At 36.1% G+C, this 16320-nt stretch overlaps 1 protein-coding gene across 1 annotated transcript in view; it reads left to right on the top strand.

The window, feature by feature from the left end:
• pigg (phosphatidylinositol glycan anchor biosynthesis class G) overlaps positions 1-16320 on the top strand; it is a 117761-nt gene that overhangs the window by 41311 nt on the left and 60130 nt on the right. Inside the window, exon 7 of the mRNA XM_051859946.1 lies at positions 9990-10207. Within this exon, the coding sequence (XP_051715906.1) occupies positions 9990-10207 (218 nt within the window). The remainder of the gene's footprint in view (positions 1-9989; positions 10208-16320) is intronic.

Raw genomic sequence — 16320 nt, 5'->3', positions numbered from 1 at the left:
AGCACTTTAAATCCATAGAAATACAGAATTTATACCCTTTAGCTCAAGCCCAGACATGTGTGTTTGTGTGTGTGTGTCCTTCGCTGTCTCTGTAGCGGTTCGGCTGTATTTGCTCTCAGCGGGATGTCTGGCCTCCCACAAACATCCATCTCTGGCTCATTCACTTCTCACATCTTACAGTATTGAGAGTTTTGCTGGCTTATGAGGTGTGAGTGTGTTTATTCAGTGTTATAGTGTTTAATGGTGATGTCTGCTGACATTTTCACTTTGAAGAGCCCATATTATGCCCTATTAAAGTCTAGATGTTGTTTTTGTTCTCTACTAGAACAGGTTTTCATTATTTTCCTCATATCCTCCATTGTTGCAGCTCCTCTCTTCCCAGTCTGTCAGTAACGCTTTGTTTAGTTCCTGTCTCTATGAAGCCCCTCCTTCTGAAAAGCACAATGTGCTCTGATTGGTCGGCTGGAGCAGTGTGTTGTGATTGGTCATTTGGGAAATGTCCCGCCCCTTACCATAACCGCCCATTTCAACACACTACTGACTAACTCAACCAGGCCCCGCCCCTTTATTCTGCATATGAATTATTTAAATGAGGAATATTGTGAAGAAAACTCAAGACTACAATGGAGGCGTTTCAGGAGTTCAGAAACACTGACACTGGTCTGATTGTATTGACTTGTATTCCTGTTTTCTTGGAGGTTATATCTCGTGTAGTCAGACTGTTAGCATGAAGACATTGTTTGATTGACATGTAAAGTAGCCAACCCCAGTTCTTTTTTCACTGTGCATTTAGGAGCGGGTTTATCTAAATTTGTTGTTATCACAAAAAAAAGATTGGCATGAAAAAAAAAACCATTCAAATAAGTGCACAGCAAAGTCAATCCGTGCCCAGCTGCACAGATGCTGATGCTTCCCTCCGGATGAGGATCCGCTTTTATGGTGGGAAGAAAATGCTAAGCCGACAGAGCGTATTTTCTTCACAGCTGGCTCATGGTCTTTGAATGAGAACATGTGAAGGGATGAAAATGTGATTTGCCTTTATGTAAACACTTTGTAAATGTGCACTAAAGGCAGCAGTCTGCTTTTCAAATGACTTTTTCATTCATTCATATATGGTTCATTTATTTATTTTTTTTAAAGAAAAAGCATAGGTTGTTAAAGTTTCAAACATTTACTGATCACACATTTATGAATAAAACTAAATATAATTTATATTTCATGTAACATTCAAATTTTGAGTTATAAATTACTCTTTTTTTACATATTAGAGTACTTGAGTACAAAATTAAATGAAATATACTCTACCGATCAAAAGTTTGGAAAAAGTTTAGAACTATAGATTATTTATTTTATTTTATTTTATTTTATTTTATTTTATTTTATTTTTTTATTTTATTTTATTTCATTTTTCCTTGCACACAAATCCAGTGCCTCCTGTGCACTCCTGGAAATTGTGTAAAGCCAGCCAATAAAATCAAAGCTTATGAATTCAGCCAACTCTTGTCATTTTTGTCTACAATATGCATTAGACCTCGTATTTCAGCTCTTTCACCTGAGCTCAAGTGAAGGTTCGGGAGGCGTGTGGAGGTTGAGATCTGATTGATGAGGAGGACAAACTGCCGCCACCCGCTTTTGTCCTTCCATCTCTGAAAGAAATTCAAAAAATATGAGATTGTTAGAGGTCAGCTCTTCAGTCTCTGTGTGGCGTACAGGCAAATATGAACTCACTTCACCCACGTCTGTCTTTCTCTCTTTGCAATGTAGAAATTCTCCATCATGCTTTTGCAGCCTAATGAAGCACTTAATTAAATTGCAGATGAATTATTGTGATTAAGAGGAGAATCACTCATCAGAGGTTTTCTAAGCACATTGACCTGAAAGCGAGACGCTGGAGGTTTTCTCCAGATAACACTTTTCCCACGGTAACATGCTGAGAGCTGAAGCTCGTGCATTATTAACATGCAACATGCAGCAGAACCCAGAGTCACACTAGAGATCCTGACCTGCTTTACCCGTGTGTGTGTGTGTGTGTGTGTGTGTATGAAGCACAGAGAGTGTGTGAACTGTATTCTAATGTACTGTATGGTGTGCACTATTTATATTACATATTTCATAATAATGCAGAAGGACATCACTCTTAATGATTGCTTTTAGTTCATTCGTCATGCTGGTCATGGTTGAGCCCATTGCACTATGTATACTGCACATTTTGGCAAACATAGGAGGTCTTCTGGGTATTTTATTCACTATGCACAGTATACATACTGCATACTACAAAAATAGCATGATAGTGTGCCATTCTGAGCCCCCCAGAGGTTTCTCCTTTTGTACCATTTTCAGCACTTCACCCAGGATGCATTATAAACTGCATTATTAAGTACATCCTGAGCTCAAACACACACACACACACTGATCTTTATTAATAATAATATAGCACAGCAAATAAAAGCCCAGACCAGTTAAACCAGAGAGGATGTTCTCATGACACTCACACACATCATCATCAGCACAAATGAGTAATAATTCCAGTAATAATCAGATTATTTGAAAGGTTTATTGAAAGGTATTTTGATGGAAGGAGACGCAGACGTCCTGAGGAGGATCTCAGAGAGGCTGGTGTGTGAGGAGACATCCGTCATTATGACAGGAGCATTCAGAATCCTGCGCTGACCAGATGCAGAGAGAGTGGCCTTACACACACACACACACACACACACACACCCTTACGCGCACTCTACCACACACACACACACACACACAGCCTCACGCGCGCTCTACCACACACACACTCTCCCATACACACACACACACACACACACACACACAGCCTCACGCGCACTCTACCACACACACACACACACACACTAACAAACAACAACAGACAGGAGTTTCTTTTTTTCTTCCTTCTTTCCTTCCTTCTTTCCATCCTCCTCTTCTTTCTTTCTTTCTTTCTTTTTCTTATTATAACTAGATCCCTGTTTGACCGGTCATCGTTTACATCATTGTTCATCAGTGTCACTTCAGGGAACTCGTTAGTAGCTAGTGTTATGTTGTATTGTTTAATTACATGACTTAATTAAAAACAACCCAATAAATGAATGAAACATCTTACCTTTGAGGATTTTAGACTAGTTTAAACAAGTTTAAACCTACTTTAAGAGGTGGTGTATGACTGTTTTTAAGAAGATTCTTTCTGAGAAAGAACAATTTTAAGAAACAAGTTTTTTTCCTTATATTATTTTCTTAAATATTCTTAAGAAATATTTTTGGGAATACAAATTATCAAGTTTTTCTCTTAAGTAAGAAAATAAGAAGATGCGGCCCTGAATCTATTCATCTATCTGTCCATCCATGTCTCTGTCTTTCTGTCTGTCCGTTTCTCTCTCCATTCTCTTTCCTTGTTTTCTCTCTGATTTCCAGCAGTAAATATTCATGAATAATCGGCATTATTCCGGGAGCAGGGAGAGGCTGGTCCCAGCGGGCGCCCCGTTAACTCTCCTGCTCTGTGATCAATGCTGTGAATTAAGCTTTCATTATTAAGCAGACGCCACTGTGTCTAAGAGAAGAAGAACCGCTTTCTGAGAATCATCCAAGGTTTCTCATTTTTGTATCGCTGTTATGTATCTCACAGCTGTAATATACATGACTTTGAGTTGACACTGTGGAAATAACACTATGTTTCACTGTCATAACCGTTGACATGGATTCATGGGCTAATTCAGCATAATCATATAATGGATTAATCACAGCCTCGCTTATTTGTGTTATGACAATTAGATGAGCATTCCAGCAAAGAGAATTCATTCATAAGAGAGTAGATTCATGTGAAAAGGCCTCTGATGTTCTGTTTTACCCGCTAACGCTCAGTAATTGTCTCATTCATCACTTTTTTTTTTCTCTGGGTTAACATGATCTCCGTCAGTCTCGGTTTATCACCTCTGTGTCTGTAGGGTTCACACAGTCAGACTTATTAGGATGCTTCATAGACGCTCGGGAAAAACAGACGTCTGGGAAAGAAATATTAAAGATTCACAGGTTTCTCATGGCCTTGAGGAATGTGTGGCTTTATATCTGTGCTAAGTATCATGCATAATTATAATTCATTTTTACATATATATATATATATATATATATATATGTATATCATATAAATGTTTTAATACTTTATCTAAAACACACACACACACTCATATATATGTTATTTTTCAATTTTTTTAAAATATTATTTTCAATTATTTTTCTACTCCAGTTCATTTTGATACATGATTACTGTCATAACTTGTTTTCATGACAAATTTATTTAAACATATATTAAATAATTAAGACAATCTAACAGGTAAAGTAAATATAATGAATATATAAGCTAATATAATGCATATATTTCGTGAAATGCTCCCTCTAGAGTTCATTTCTCTAGTGAACTAACATGCTGTGGACACTAAATGACTTGCCTGAGGTGAATGTAATGCTACATGAGATATTATTCTCAAGCTGTTTTATTGATGTTTTTGCGCGGTTGAAGCACTGGTTGAGAGATTACACGTAAACATGCATAGAAGGGATGCACCGAAAACTTTGGCTGATATCGATAACCGATAATTCTTTATATTTGAAAGCCGATAACCAATATATTGGCCGATAAATCTAAATAAAATTTTTACATAATTTTCGAGAGCCTGATTACAAAAACAAGTCTCACCATTAAAAGCCATGTCCCAAACACACAATTATAATGTTCTTATTATAATATTATGTAGCTTTTATGACAGACTTGCGTTATACGTTGCACTGTATTTTCCTTTTTGAAGTGATTTTAATTATATTTCAAGCAATTCAAAACCATAATGGCGGACAGTGCATATCTGAAGTGTCTCAGCTGAAGGAAATAATCCATTATTTATCAGCTTTAATATATCGGCCAAATTTTCTTCGTTATCTGGCTGATAACGATAACATTAAAAATGAACATACTGTATATCGGTCGATACCGATATTGTGATTGATATATCGTGCATCCCTAATGCATAGATCGTCTGTTCTTCTTCTTCTGCACTTTTTCCTGTTGTGACAGTTAGCAAACAGCATTGCATTACCGCACGCGCCCCCTTCTGGATTGGAGTGTGAATTGCCTGTGACCAAATGTATTCAGCATCTGACTGTATGCAGCGAACCGTGACGTTCGTTCCTTGATGAATACATGCATATATATACATACATACTGTGTGTGTGTATATATATATATGTGTATATATATATATATATATATATATGTATGTATATATATATATATATATATATACAATTTTATGCACAAAATGAGCTCATTTCGAATTTGATGCCTGCTACAGCTCTCAAAATAGTTGGGACGAGGGCATGTTTACCATGGTGTAGCATCTCCTCTTCTTTTCAAAACAGTTTGAAGACATCTGGGCATTGAGGTTATGAGTTTCTGGAGCTTTGGTGTTGGAATTTGTTCCCACTCTTGCCTGATATAGGTTTCCAGCTGCTGAAGAGTTCGTGGTTGTCTTTGACGTATTTTTGTCATTGTTGTCGTTGCTCTAAAACCTTTATATACCTTTCAGCATTCATAGTGCCTTCCAAAACATGCAAGCTGCCCATACCGTATACACTTATGCACCCCCATACCATCAGAGATGCTGGCTTTTGAACTGAACGCTGATAACACGCTGGAAGGTCTCCCTCCTCTTTAGCCTGGAGGACACGGCGTCCGTGATTTCCAACAAGAATGTCAAATTTGGACTCGTCTGACCATAGAACACTTTTCCACTTTGAAACAGTCCATTTTAAATGAGCCTTGGCCCACAGGACACGACGGCACTTCTGGACCATGTTCACATATGGCTTCCTTTTTGCATGATAGAGCTTTAGTTGGCATCTGCAGATGGCACGGCGGACTGTGTTTACCGACAGTGGTTTCTGGAAGTATTTCTGGGCCCATTAGTAATGTGATTGACACAATCATGCCGATGAGTGATGCAGTGTCGTCTGAGGGCCCGAAGACCACGGGCATCCAATAAAGGTCTTCGGCCTTGTCCCTTACGCACAGAGATTTCTCCAGTTTCTCTGAATCTTTTGATGATGTTATGAACTGTAGATGATGAGATTTGCAAAGCCTTTGAGGAACATTGTTTTTAAAGTATTCCACAATCTTTTTACGCACTCTTTCACAGCTCTGCCCATCTTTACTTCTGAGAGACTCTGCCTCTCTAAGACATCCCTTTTATAGCTAATCATGTTACAGACCTGATATCAGTTAATTAGTTGCTAGATGTTCTCCCAGCTGAATCTTTTCAAAATTTCTTGCTTTTTCAGCCATTTGTTGCCCCTGTGCCAACTTTTTTGAGACCTGTAACAGGCATCAAATTTGAAATGAGCTCATTTAGTGGATAAAAGTGTAAAATTTCTCCCTTTAAACATTTGTTATCTATGTTCTATTGTGAATAAAATATTGGCTAATGTGATTTGAAAGTCTTTTAGTTTTCATTTTATTAAAATGTAAAAAAAGTCCCAATTTTTCCGGAATTCGGGTTTTATATATTTATATATATATGCACTATTTTTGGACAGATATAAAGCCACATCATGCACAATAATAATATGGTAAATACATATTATGCCAGAGGTGCTCATATGGTTTTATATCTGGATGATTTTCTAAAGTTGTGTCTCAAATGACATAATTTACACTATGGACTTATTTTATGCACTATGCATGTACTTGTACTCGTGTAGTGTATGAGTTTTATAAGGTTATTTTGTCAGTCAATATTGAAGTCTGATGCCCTGCCCACTCCATTATGTAATTGTAGTGCATGAAGTGTCCAACATTCCACACTTCTTCTGATTTTTTTGGTTAAGTGCATCAAACAGCCCCATCGCACTACAGATTGAGAGTAACTTTTTCAGTTGCCATGGTAATTAATATTTAATTTTAAGGTAATTCATTTAGCATCCATTAGTAATTTAGAATCCATTAGTATCTTAAGGTAATTTGGCTGGTTATTAATTCATTTTGTGCATGCAAACAGTTTACAACAAAGATTGTATAAAGGGACAATTTTAAGTGCACGATTTAGTATGCAAATTGAGATACAGCCCATGTGTGTTTATGGACATGTTGGTGTGTTTTTGCATTAGTATCTTCAGGTAATTTGGCTTTTGTATTTAAGGTAATTCGTTTTGTGTATGCAAACAGTTTGCAATTTAGATGCTTATTGTATAAAGGTGCTGTTTTAAGTGGATGCTTTTAGTATGTTATACAATAAGTATGCATGCTTGGCCACCTCAATGTCAGCGGGTGGTTTGTTGTACATACTTAATGTGTGTCCTTGTGTTACTGTGGCTCAGTTCTCAGGGTCGATCTTTTTTTTCTCAAATGTCTGTCATTAAAATATAGAATGTTGTTATTCAGGTAGCTGCTTGTGTGCTCTCTCTTGCATCAACATCTCTTCTCTGATGACGAGGGCGGGGCAACCTGTCACTCACATGAGATCCACCAATAGCAAACCACAACCATCCAATCAATTCCCCACAGACAAAATCAAGCCCCGCCCTGCATTTGTTCTTGTTTGTGAAGCCGTTTCACTCGAATATACGTCACAATAGGGAAGAAAAGACCAGGGCAACTTCTGTTTCATGTCAACTTGCTCAACAAACTGTTTGTCTATGCCAGCAGTTGAGCTGAAAGACTATAGATAGAAGATTCCCGTTCACACCTAATGCATTTTAAATTGCGCTCAGACACATTTCAGAGAGCCACGTGTGTCTCATTCTCGGGTCAGGTGTGTTTCCCGTTGTGTGCGTGTCGTTCTACACGCATCAGTTGTGTGGAGAATCAGAGCTCAGAGATGTGGAGAGACACATTAGACAGAGAGAGGCACAGAGCGAGACGGAGGTGTCCTGTAGGCAGACGTGCCTGTTAGCTCACTCCGAGATCCCGCTGTGAGGCCCTTAGTGTCTGTCTGCTTTAAAACAGCCAGCAGACACCTGCTTCTTATGCAACAGCCTCCTCGTGGTGTCTTCATAACACCGCGGCTCTGTTTCAAAACATAGTGAGCATTCAAGCATCATGAAAGCTGTTACGAAATCTAATTATGCTGTCTAAAACACCTTCTTTTGGCCAGCATCACATTTATTCTTCGATAAGAATGCATTGCAATGAGCTCAGTGAAAAAAATCCAAGATGGTGCACTGATTCTAATTTTATTAGAGCCCGAGCACCAATGATGCGAGGCCCCTATTGGAATTGCTCAAACAATTCAAACATGCATTTTAGTCTGGGAGTAGGCTGTGAAACCGGTGTTAGTATATAAAACCACATCATGCAAAACCATTATTTGGTGAATATATATAGTATGCCAAAAGTGCTCATATGGTGCCATATCTGGTTGATTTTGAAGTTAATATCTGTGCATGCATACATGAATACTACAAACAACCCTGCAAATGATAAATATTATGAATTAAGGGAATTACATTTTATTTATGTATTTATTTATTTTATTTTGCATATATAAATGTCTAAAACGGTCTTTTTCCTCTCTGATTTTGCTGCTTACAGGCTTGCTAAATAATTGATAGTATATTTTATACATAGAATTAAAGGTCTTAAAGCACTTGAACCCTGGTAATTGTAACGATTTTTATTAGGGGTTTTTGTATTTTTTTTGTATTTTTTATTTTTTTAATGTAAATTGTGTAAATTAATTTCATATTTTTTTGTGTGTTTTATTAGGTTTATATTTTTTATGTATTTTATTTTATTAATTGTGTTATTTAATTTGTTTTAATAATTTATTAAATAATAAATTAATTTAATTTAATTTATTGTGCTGCTTAGCAGTAACAAAGTCATGTAGAGCTTTACAAATCAGTCACGTGCATTCTGATTTCATCAGTTATTTTATTTTAATTTTATTTTATATTTTATATTTATAAATTGTATAATTTAATTTAATTTTTTGTGTTTTATTAGGTTTGTATTTTTTAGGTATTTTATTTTATTAATTGTGTTATTTAATTTAATTTAGTAATTTGTTTCAATAATTTAATAATTTTTTTATTAAATAATAATTTAATTTAATTTAATTTAATTTATTGTGCTGCTTAGCAGTAGCAGAGTCATGTAGAGCTTTACAAATCAGTCACGTGCATTCTGATTTCATCAGTAATTTTATTTTATTTTATTTATAAATTGTGTAAATTTTAATATTTTTTTATGTTTTATTAGGTTTATATTTTTATGTATTTTATTTTATTAATTGTGTTATTTAATTTAATTTGTTTCAATAATTTAATATTTTTTTATTAAATAATAAATTAATTTAATTTAATTTATTGTGTTGCTTAGCAGTAGCAGAGTCATGAAGAGCTTTACAAATCATTCTGATTTCATCAGTAATTTTATTTATTTATAAATTGTGTAAATTAATTTAATATTTTTTGTGTTTTATTAGGTTTATATTTTTTATGTATTTTATTTTATTAATTGTGTTATTTAATTTAAATTAATTTGTTGTAATAATTTAATAATTTCTTTATTAAATAATAATTTAATTTAATTTATTGTGTTGCCTAGCAGTAGCAAAGTAATGTAGAGCTTTACAAATCAGTCATGTGCATTCTGATTTCATCAGTAATTTTATTTTATTTTATTGTATTGTATTTTTTTTAATTTTATTAATTGTGTAATTTAATTTAATTTTTAATAATTTGATTTTATTAGGTGTATTGATCATTTGATTTTATTAGGTTTTTGGTGTATTTTATTTTAGTAATTGTGTTATTTAATTAAATTAATTTTTTAAAAATAATTTAATTTAAGTTATTGTGTTGCTTAGCAGTCGCGTAGAACATTTAAAACCAGTCATCTGCGTTCTGATTTCATCTCTGTCATTGTTTATGTCTGTTAAATTTCTCCTGTATCTTCCCCTCTTCTCTCTCTCTCTCTCTCTCTCTCTCTCTCTCAGAGGACGGTTATGAGCTGTTACGTGTGGCGGAGAAGTCTCACGGAAGCTGGATGAAGCTCTATGTGGATGGAAACACGTCGGAGGTTCTGAGCAACATGGGCAAGAAGGTTCTGAAACAGTATCTGGAGGCCCTGAAGGCCATGAGTTCAGCTCTGAGCAAACAGCTGGGCAAATACGACATGTACTCCATGATCATGGGCATGATCTTCATGCTGCAGGTGAGAGAGAGCTTTCATCCTGAGAAGACTCACATTTCAGGCCATGTGCATGGAAACGAGGCTCATGTTACTCACAGTCTGGCTTTTGTTCACATTAAATTGAGTATGCAGACACAAACTTTATTCAAGGTTTCGGCTGTAACTTCAGCCGTCGTGATTTCACATCTACATTCAGGCAGGTTTTAACACGTGCTCCTCCAAGTCTATCACTTGTAGTCGTACCGGAAACTAAAGCATTTAACACTTCGTAAAACTCATTTCCTGGTGCAAAGTGAATTTGGAAGGTGTATGATACATGTCGCTAAATTACATGTGAAAGCAGTTTTAACTAGTGATATGAAATTAATTATTTAGCCAGTTCAATGTCATCTCTTTCAGAATCTGCAGGCAGCTCTGTGAAGAGACAATGCAAAAATTTTCAAGGAATTTTGAGTAAAATAAATGTTCAAAATAAACATTTATTTAAAATATAACAATGTGCAAAGTAAAATATAGTGTAAAATGTCTCTTTATGCTCACCAGAGCCGCATTTATTTGACCTAAAATACAGTAATATTATTATAATGTAAAATATCTGTTTTCTATGTGAATATATAGTAAAGTGTAATTTATTCCTGTGATCAAAGCTGAATTTTCAGCATCATTACTCCAGTCTTCAGTGTCACATGATCCTTCAGAAATCATCCTAATATGATCATTTGCTGCTCGAGAAACATTTATGATTATTATCAAGGTTGAAAACAGTTGTGCTGTGGAATATTTTTGTGAAAACTGTTGTGAAAAATTTATTTTTCAGCATTTTATGATAAATAGAAAGTTCAAAAGAATAGCATTTATTTGAAATGGAAATCTTTTTTACTTTACTGTCTCTTTAAATCAATTTAATACACCTTTGCTGAATAAAAGTATTAATTAATTTCACTAAAATACATTATATATTTATATTGGCATATATTATATCCACAATTAGCCACTGAAAATATATGAGTACAACTAATTTTAGATTAGCTAACTTTATTACAGAGAAATATAGTAGAATTGATATTTTGCATGAAGCCTATTTGTATACCATTTTTTTACATTATTTGTATGACAAACACTATATATATTGTGTATATATATATATATATATATACATATATAACACATTACATATCTGTCTTTTTGGTCTACTGGACATTTGTGGATAGATTTATTTTTCAGTTGTTTGTTGGTTGAGCGATCAGTGTCCTGGTACACAACTGTGCCTTACAGCTTTATTTTTGTCTAATTAAACGAGGCTTCTCTATATATTTCCATTTCGTTCCTTTCCTCCCATCGGCTCATAAAGGGCAGAACAGCGGCGAGACGTGAGTTGAGTGAAGTTCGGAGGTCTTACAGTGCCGTGAAGGAGGATCAATGTCTGAGTTTGAAGGACTGCAGCCTCTCGTCTCATTTTCACCCCTCACCCTGCCAACTCATTATGAGCGTAATTAGTCCCTCTCTTCTCTCTAATTAACAATAAAGAGCTCGCCAGCCCTCACGGCGGAGTTCAGATCCAGCCTGGCGCGGCTTCTTGGCTCTCCGGAGTTCATTCCTTCAGCCTTCACAATCCTGTTTTCCACTCTTTCTTATTTCCTAAAGTCAACATGGAATCAAAACTGACCGTTTGCTTTCTTCATACGGGTTCCTGGTCTTTTTGTGCACGATTCATCAGTTCATGATATTCCTGTAAAGATGTTTCTTTATATTTCATAATCTTTCATCAATATGACTTTTTTCAGTCCTGGAGGTTTATTCAGCAATTTAAAATGTTACAAAAGATTTATATTTCAAATAAATGCTGCTCTTTTGAACTTTTCTATTCATCAAAGAATCCTGAAAAATAAAATGGATCACAGTTTCCACAAAAAACTGTTTTCAACATTGATAATAATCATAAATGTTTCTTGAGCAGCAAATCAGCATATTAGAATGATTTCTGAAGGATCATGTGACACTGAAGACTGGAGGAATGATGCTGAAAATTCAGCTTTGATCACAGGAATAAATTACACTTTACTATATATTCACATAGAAAACAGCTATTTTACATTATAATAATATTTCACTGTTTTTTACTGTATTTTTGATCAAATAAATGCAGCCTTGGTGAGCAGAAGAGACTTCCTTTTCAAATATTATCAACCCCAAACATTTGGTCAGTAGAGTATATCAGTAAAATCAGCTAATCTCACAGGATTTTGCTACGACTAGCTTGTGCGATCTAGAGTAGTCGATTTTGAAAATATATAATGCACATCCCATTTTAAGGCCTTATAGGCTGTGAAAATACAAATCACTCGACCTGCATCTCATGTGACCCGCTGGATGACCTCAAACCTTCTGACATTCTCCAGTCCCGCATCCCGGTGGACACTGTGTCCTTTAGATCTCATTGACCGGATGAGGAATCGACTGTTTGAAGACTGTAGTGCTTCAGTAATGGATTGCACTTAGCAAATACAGCTGTTGAACTGTGGCTGGAAAAGGTCTTTAGCTCACGCACGTATAGTGTGTATCGTTCGTGGTGATCTGATCTATCCTGCCGGCCTGGAAAAGAGTATCACAACCGCTGAAGAACTGTAGTGTGAGTCGTGTGTTCACACTGACATTACAAATAGAATAAGTGCACTTTAAATACCTAAATGATGCACTTAATTACCTGAAAAAGCAAAATGTGGAATGTTGGACACTTCATGCCCACTTATGTTAATTACATAATGGAGGGGGCGGGGCATCAGACTCCGATATTAAATGACAAAATAACCTTATAAAACTCATACACAGTACATATTTCTGTTTTCATGTCATAATATTTTGAGTAATTTTTTGGCTAAAATTCATTTTCTTCTCATCAAAATGAGATAATGTGGGGTTGAGTATTCATTAACTCATTATTTTGGCACACTTATTTTATAGCCAGACTGTAGTTTACTGGTTTAGAACAACATGAGGAGTGAGTAAACAGCACTGTCACTTTAAGAACTGACACTCAGTATAAGTTTGTCCATTTTTAACTCAATTTGTATTAATACAGTGTGGGTAGTGTATGTAAATGAACGTTGACTATTTCTCCATGTTACCTGGATGGATAAATTCATGTTTATTTGTCAGCAAAAGTCTGCCAGATTGTGAAAAACTACATTACCCATGATTCTGCAGAGAAAATTCCACCAATCAGAGAGTCGAGACAAGTAAAATGCACTGAAATAGCTTTTTAGCTCCGCCCACTCCCATGAAGCACTGCGAATGATGTAATCAAATGCTGAAATATATATGAGCATATTTTGCAATAAACTTGAAATTGATTGTTTTTATTTATATAATCAGGATTTTTAAATGAGTAGTTTTATACTTCTCCTTTTTTTTAAATAATAAGATGTTTTTAACAGCGGAATTTGCGGTGGAAAAAACTACATTACCCATGATTTTGCAGAGAAAATTCCACCAATCAGAGAGTCGAGACAAGTAAAACGCACCAAAATAGCTCTTTAGCTCCGCCCACTCCCATGAAGCACTGCGAATGATGTAATCAAATGCTGAAATAGTTGGGGAAAAAAAAAAAAAAAAAAAAAAAAAAAAAATATATATATATATATATATATATATATATATATATATATATATACAGTGGGTACAGAAAGTATTCACACCCCCTTAAATTTTTCACTCTTTGTTATATTGCAGCCATTTGCTAAAATCATTTAAGTTCATTTTTTTCCTCATTAATGTACACACAGCACCCCATATTGACAGAAAAACACAGAATTGTTGACATTTTTGCAGATTTATTAAAAAAGAAAAACTGAAATATCACATGGTCCTAAGTATTCAGACCCTTTGCTGTGATAACTCAGGTGCTGTCCATTTCTTCTGATCATCCTTGAGATGGTTCTACACCTTCATTTGAGTCCAGCTGTGTATGATTATACTGATTGGACTTGATTAGGAAAGCCACACACCTGTCTATATAAGACCTTACAGCTCACAGTGCATGTCAGAGCAAATGAGAATCATGAGGTCAAAGGAACTGCCTGAAGAGCTCAGAGACAGAATTGTGGCAAGGCACAGATCTGGCCAAGGTTACAAAAAAATTTCTGCTGCACTTAAGGTTCCCAGAGCACAGTGGCTTCCATAATCCTTAAATGGAAGACGTTTGGGACGACCAGAACCCTTCCTAGAGCTGGCCGTCCGGCCAAACTGAGCTATCGGGGGAGAAGAGCCTTGGTGAGAGAGGTAAAGAAGAACCCAAAGATCACTGTGGCTGAGCTCCAGAGATGCAGTCGGGAGATGGGAGAAAGTTGTAGAAAGTCAACCATCACTGCGGCCCTCCACCAGTCGGGGCTTTATGGCAGAGTGGCCTGACGGAAGCCTCTCCTCAGTGCAAGACACATGAAAAAACACCGGAAGGACTCCAAGATGGTGAGAAATAAGATTCTCTGGTCTGATGAGACCAAGATATAACTTTTTGGCCTTAATTCTAAGCGGTATGTGTGGAGAAAACCAGGCACTGCTCATCACCTGTCCAATACAGTCCCAACAGTGAAGCATGGTGGTGGCAGCATCATGCTGTGGGGGTGTTTTTCAGCTGCAGGGACAGGACGACTGGTTGCAATCGAGGAAAAGATGAATGCAGCCAAGTACAGGGATATCTTGGACGAAAACCTTCTCCAGAGTGCTCAGGACCTCAGACTGGGCCGAAGGTTTACCTTCCAACAAGACAATGACCCTAAGCACACAGCTAAAATAACGAAGAGTGGCTTCACAACAACTCTGTGACTGTTCTTGAATGGCCCAGCCAGAGCCCTGACTTAAACCCAACTGAGCATCTCTGGAGAGACCTAAAAATGGCTGTCCACCAACGTTTACCATCCAACCTGACAGAACTGGAGAGGATCTGCAAGGAGGAATGGCAGAGGATCCCCAAATCCAGGTGTGAAAAACTTGTTGCATCTTTCCAAAAAAGACTCATGGCTGTATTAGATCAAAAGGGTGCTTCTACTAAATACTGAGCAAAGGGTCTGAATACTTAGGACCATGTGATATTTCAGTTTTTCTTTTTTAATAAATCTGCAAAGATGTCAACAATTCTGTGTTTTTCTGTCAATATGGGGTGCTGTGTGTACATTAATGAGGAAAAAAAATGAACTTAAATGATTTTAGCAAATGGCTGCAATATAACAAAGAGTGAAAAATTTAAGGGGGTCTAAATACTTTCCGGACCCACTGTATGCACACATGCATATTTTGTAATAAACTTGAAATGGATTGTTTTTATTTATATAATCAACATTTGTAAATAAGTAGTGTTATATTTCTCCATCGTTTTTAATTTGATTATGCTGTTTGCGATGCTTTATGGGAGTGTAGTTAAGTTCACAGTCCTTTGTATTTTTGTCTGATTTTCAAACACTTTTTTTTGCTTCAATGAAAGTTTGTAGTGTTGTGATTGTCCTCGTATGGTTGGTTTGTTTTGGTTCATGGTTTATAACACTTTAACAAAGACATTATTTAAATCCCTATGGGAGAAATGAATGGAAAAAATACTTCCGGAACCACTGAAAAAGTGGGCGGGCACTAATGCACTCTATAGGAGCAGACCAGGAGTGCCATTGGACGGCAGCATGCCCAGTGCATTATGGATATTTACAAAAGGGAAGACAACAGCCCTTTTTCTCTGTTTTCTCTTGTCAGTTAGCACTGACTCCAATTTTTTCACCTTTCTACAGCAAAGTTTCATTGAAAGCCCGTTTTGCCGGCGGTGAAGTAGCCCTTTAATTTCGACCCTCTCACACTATATTTCCCCAACAGAATGTGTTTTCTTGTTATTCAAGGTGGTACAGTCTTTATGAAGTCTGCTTGTGTAAAGTCTTCTTCTCTTGAGGTGAAGCGCATGAAATAACATCATTTAGATTCATTGGCAGCTGTAAGACTCTGTCTCTCCTGAGGGCGACTGCACATAAATGAATACCACACTCTCTCCATAACGTCTGCCCGGAGTCAAACGAACAACAAATACGCTTCTCAAACCAAACTTTTCAAATGACTCTTCTCCAGTTTTGTTGTCTGAAGGCCAGCAATTAAAAGCAACA

This window comes from Ctenopharyngodon idella, chromosome 14, assembly GCF_019924925.1.
Source record: "Ctenopharyngodon idella isolate HZGC_01 chromosome 14, HZGC01, whole genome shotgun sequence".
Taxonomy (NCBI): Eukaryota; Metazoa; Chordata; class Actinopteri; order Cypriniformes; family Xenocyprididae; genus Ctenopharyngodon; species Ctenopharyngodon idella.
The sequence above is the reverse complement of the archived record's forward strand: the minus strand, read 5'-3'. Positions and strand labels throughout refer to the sequence as shown.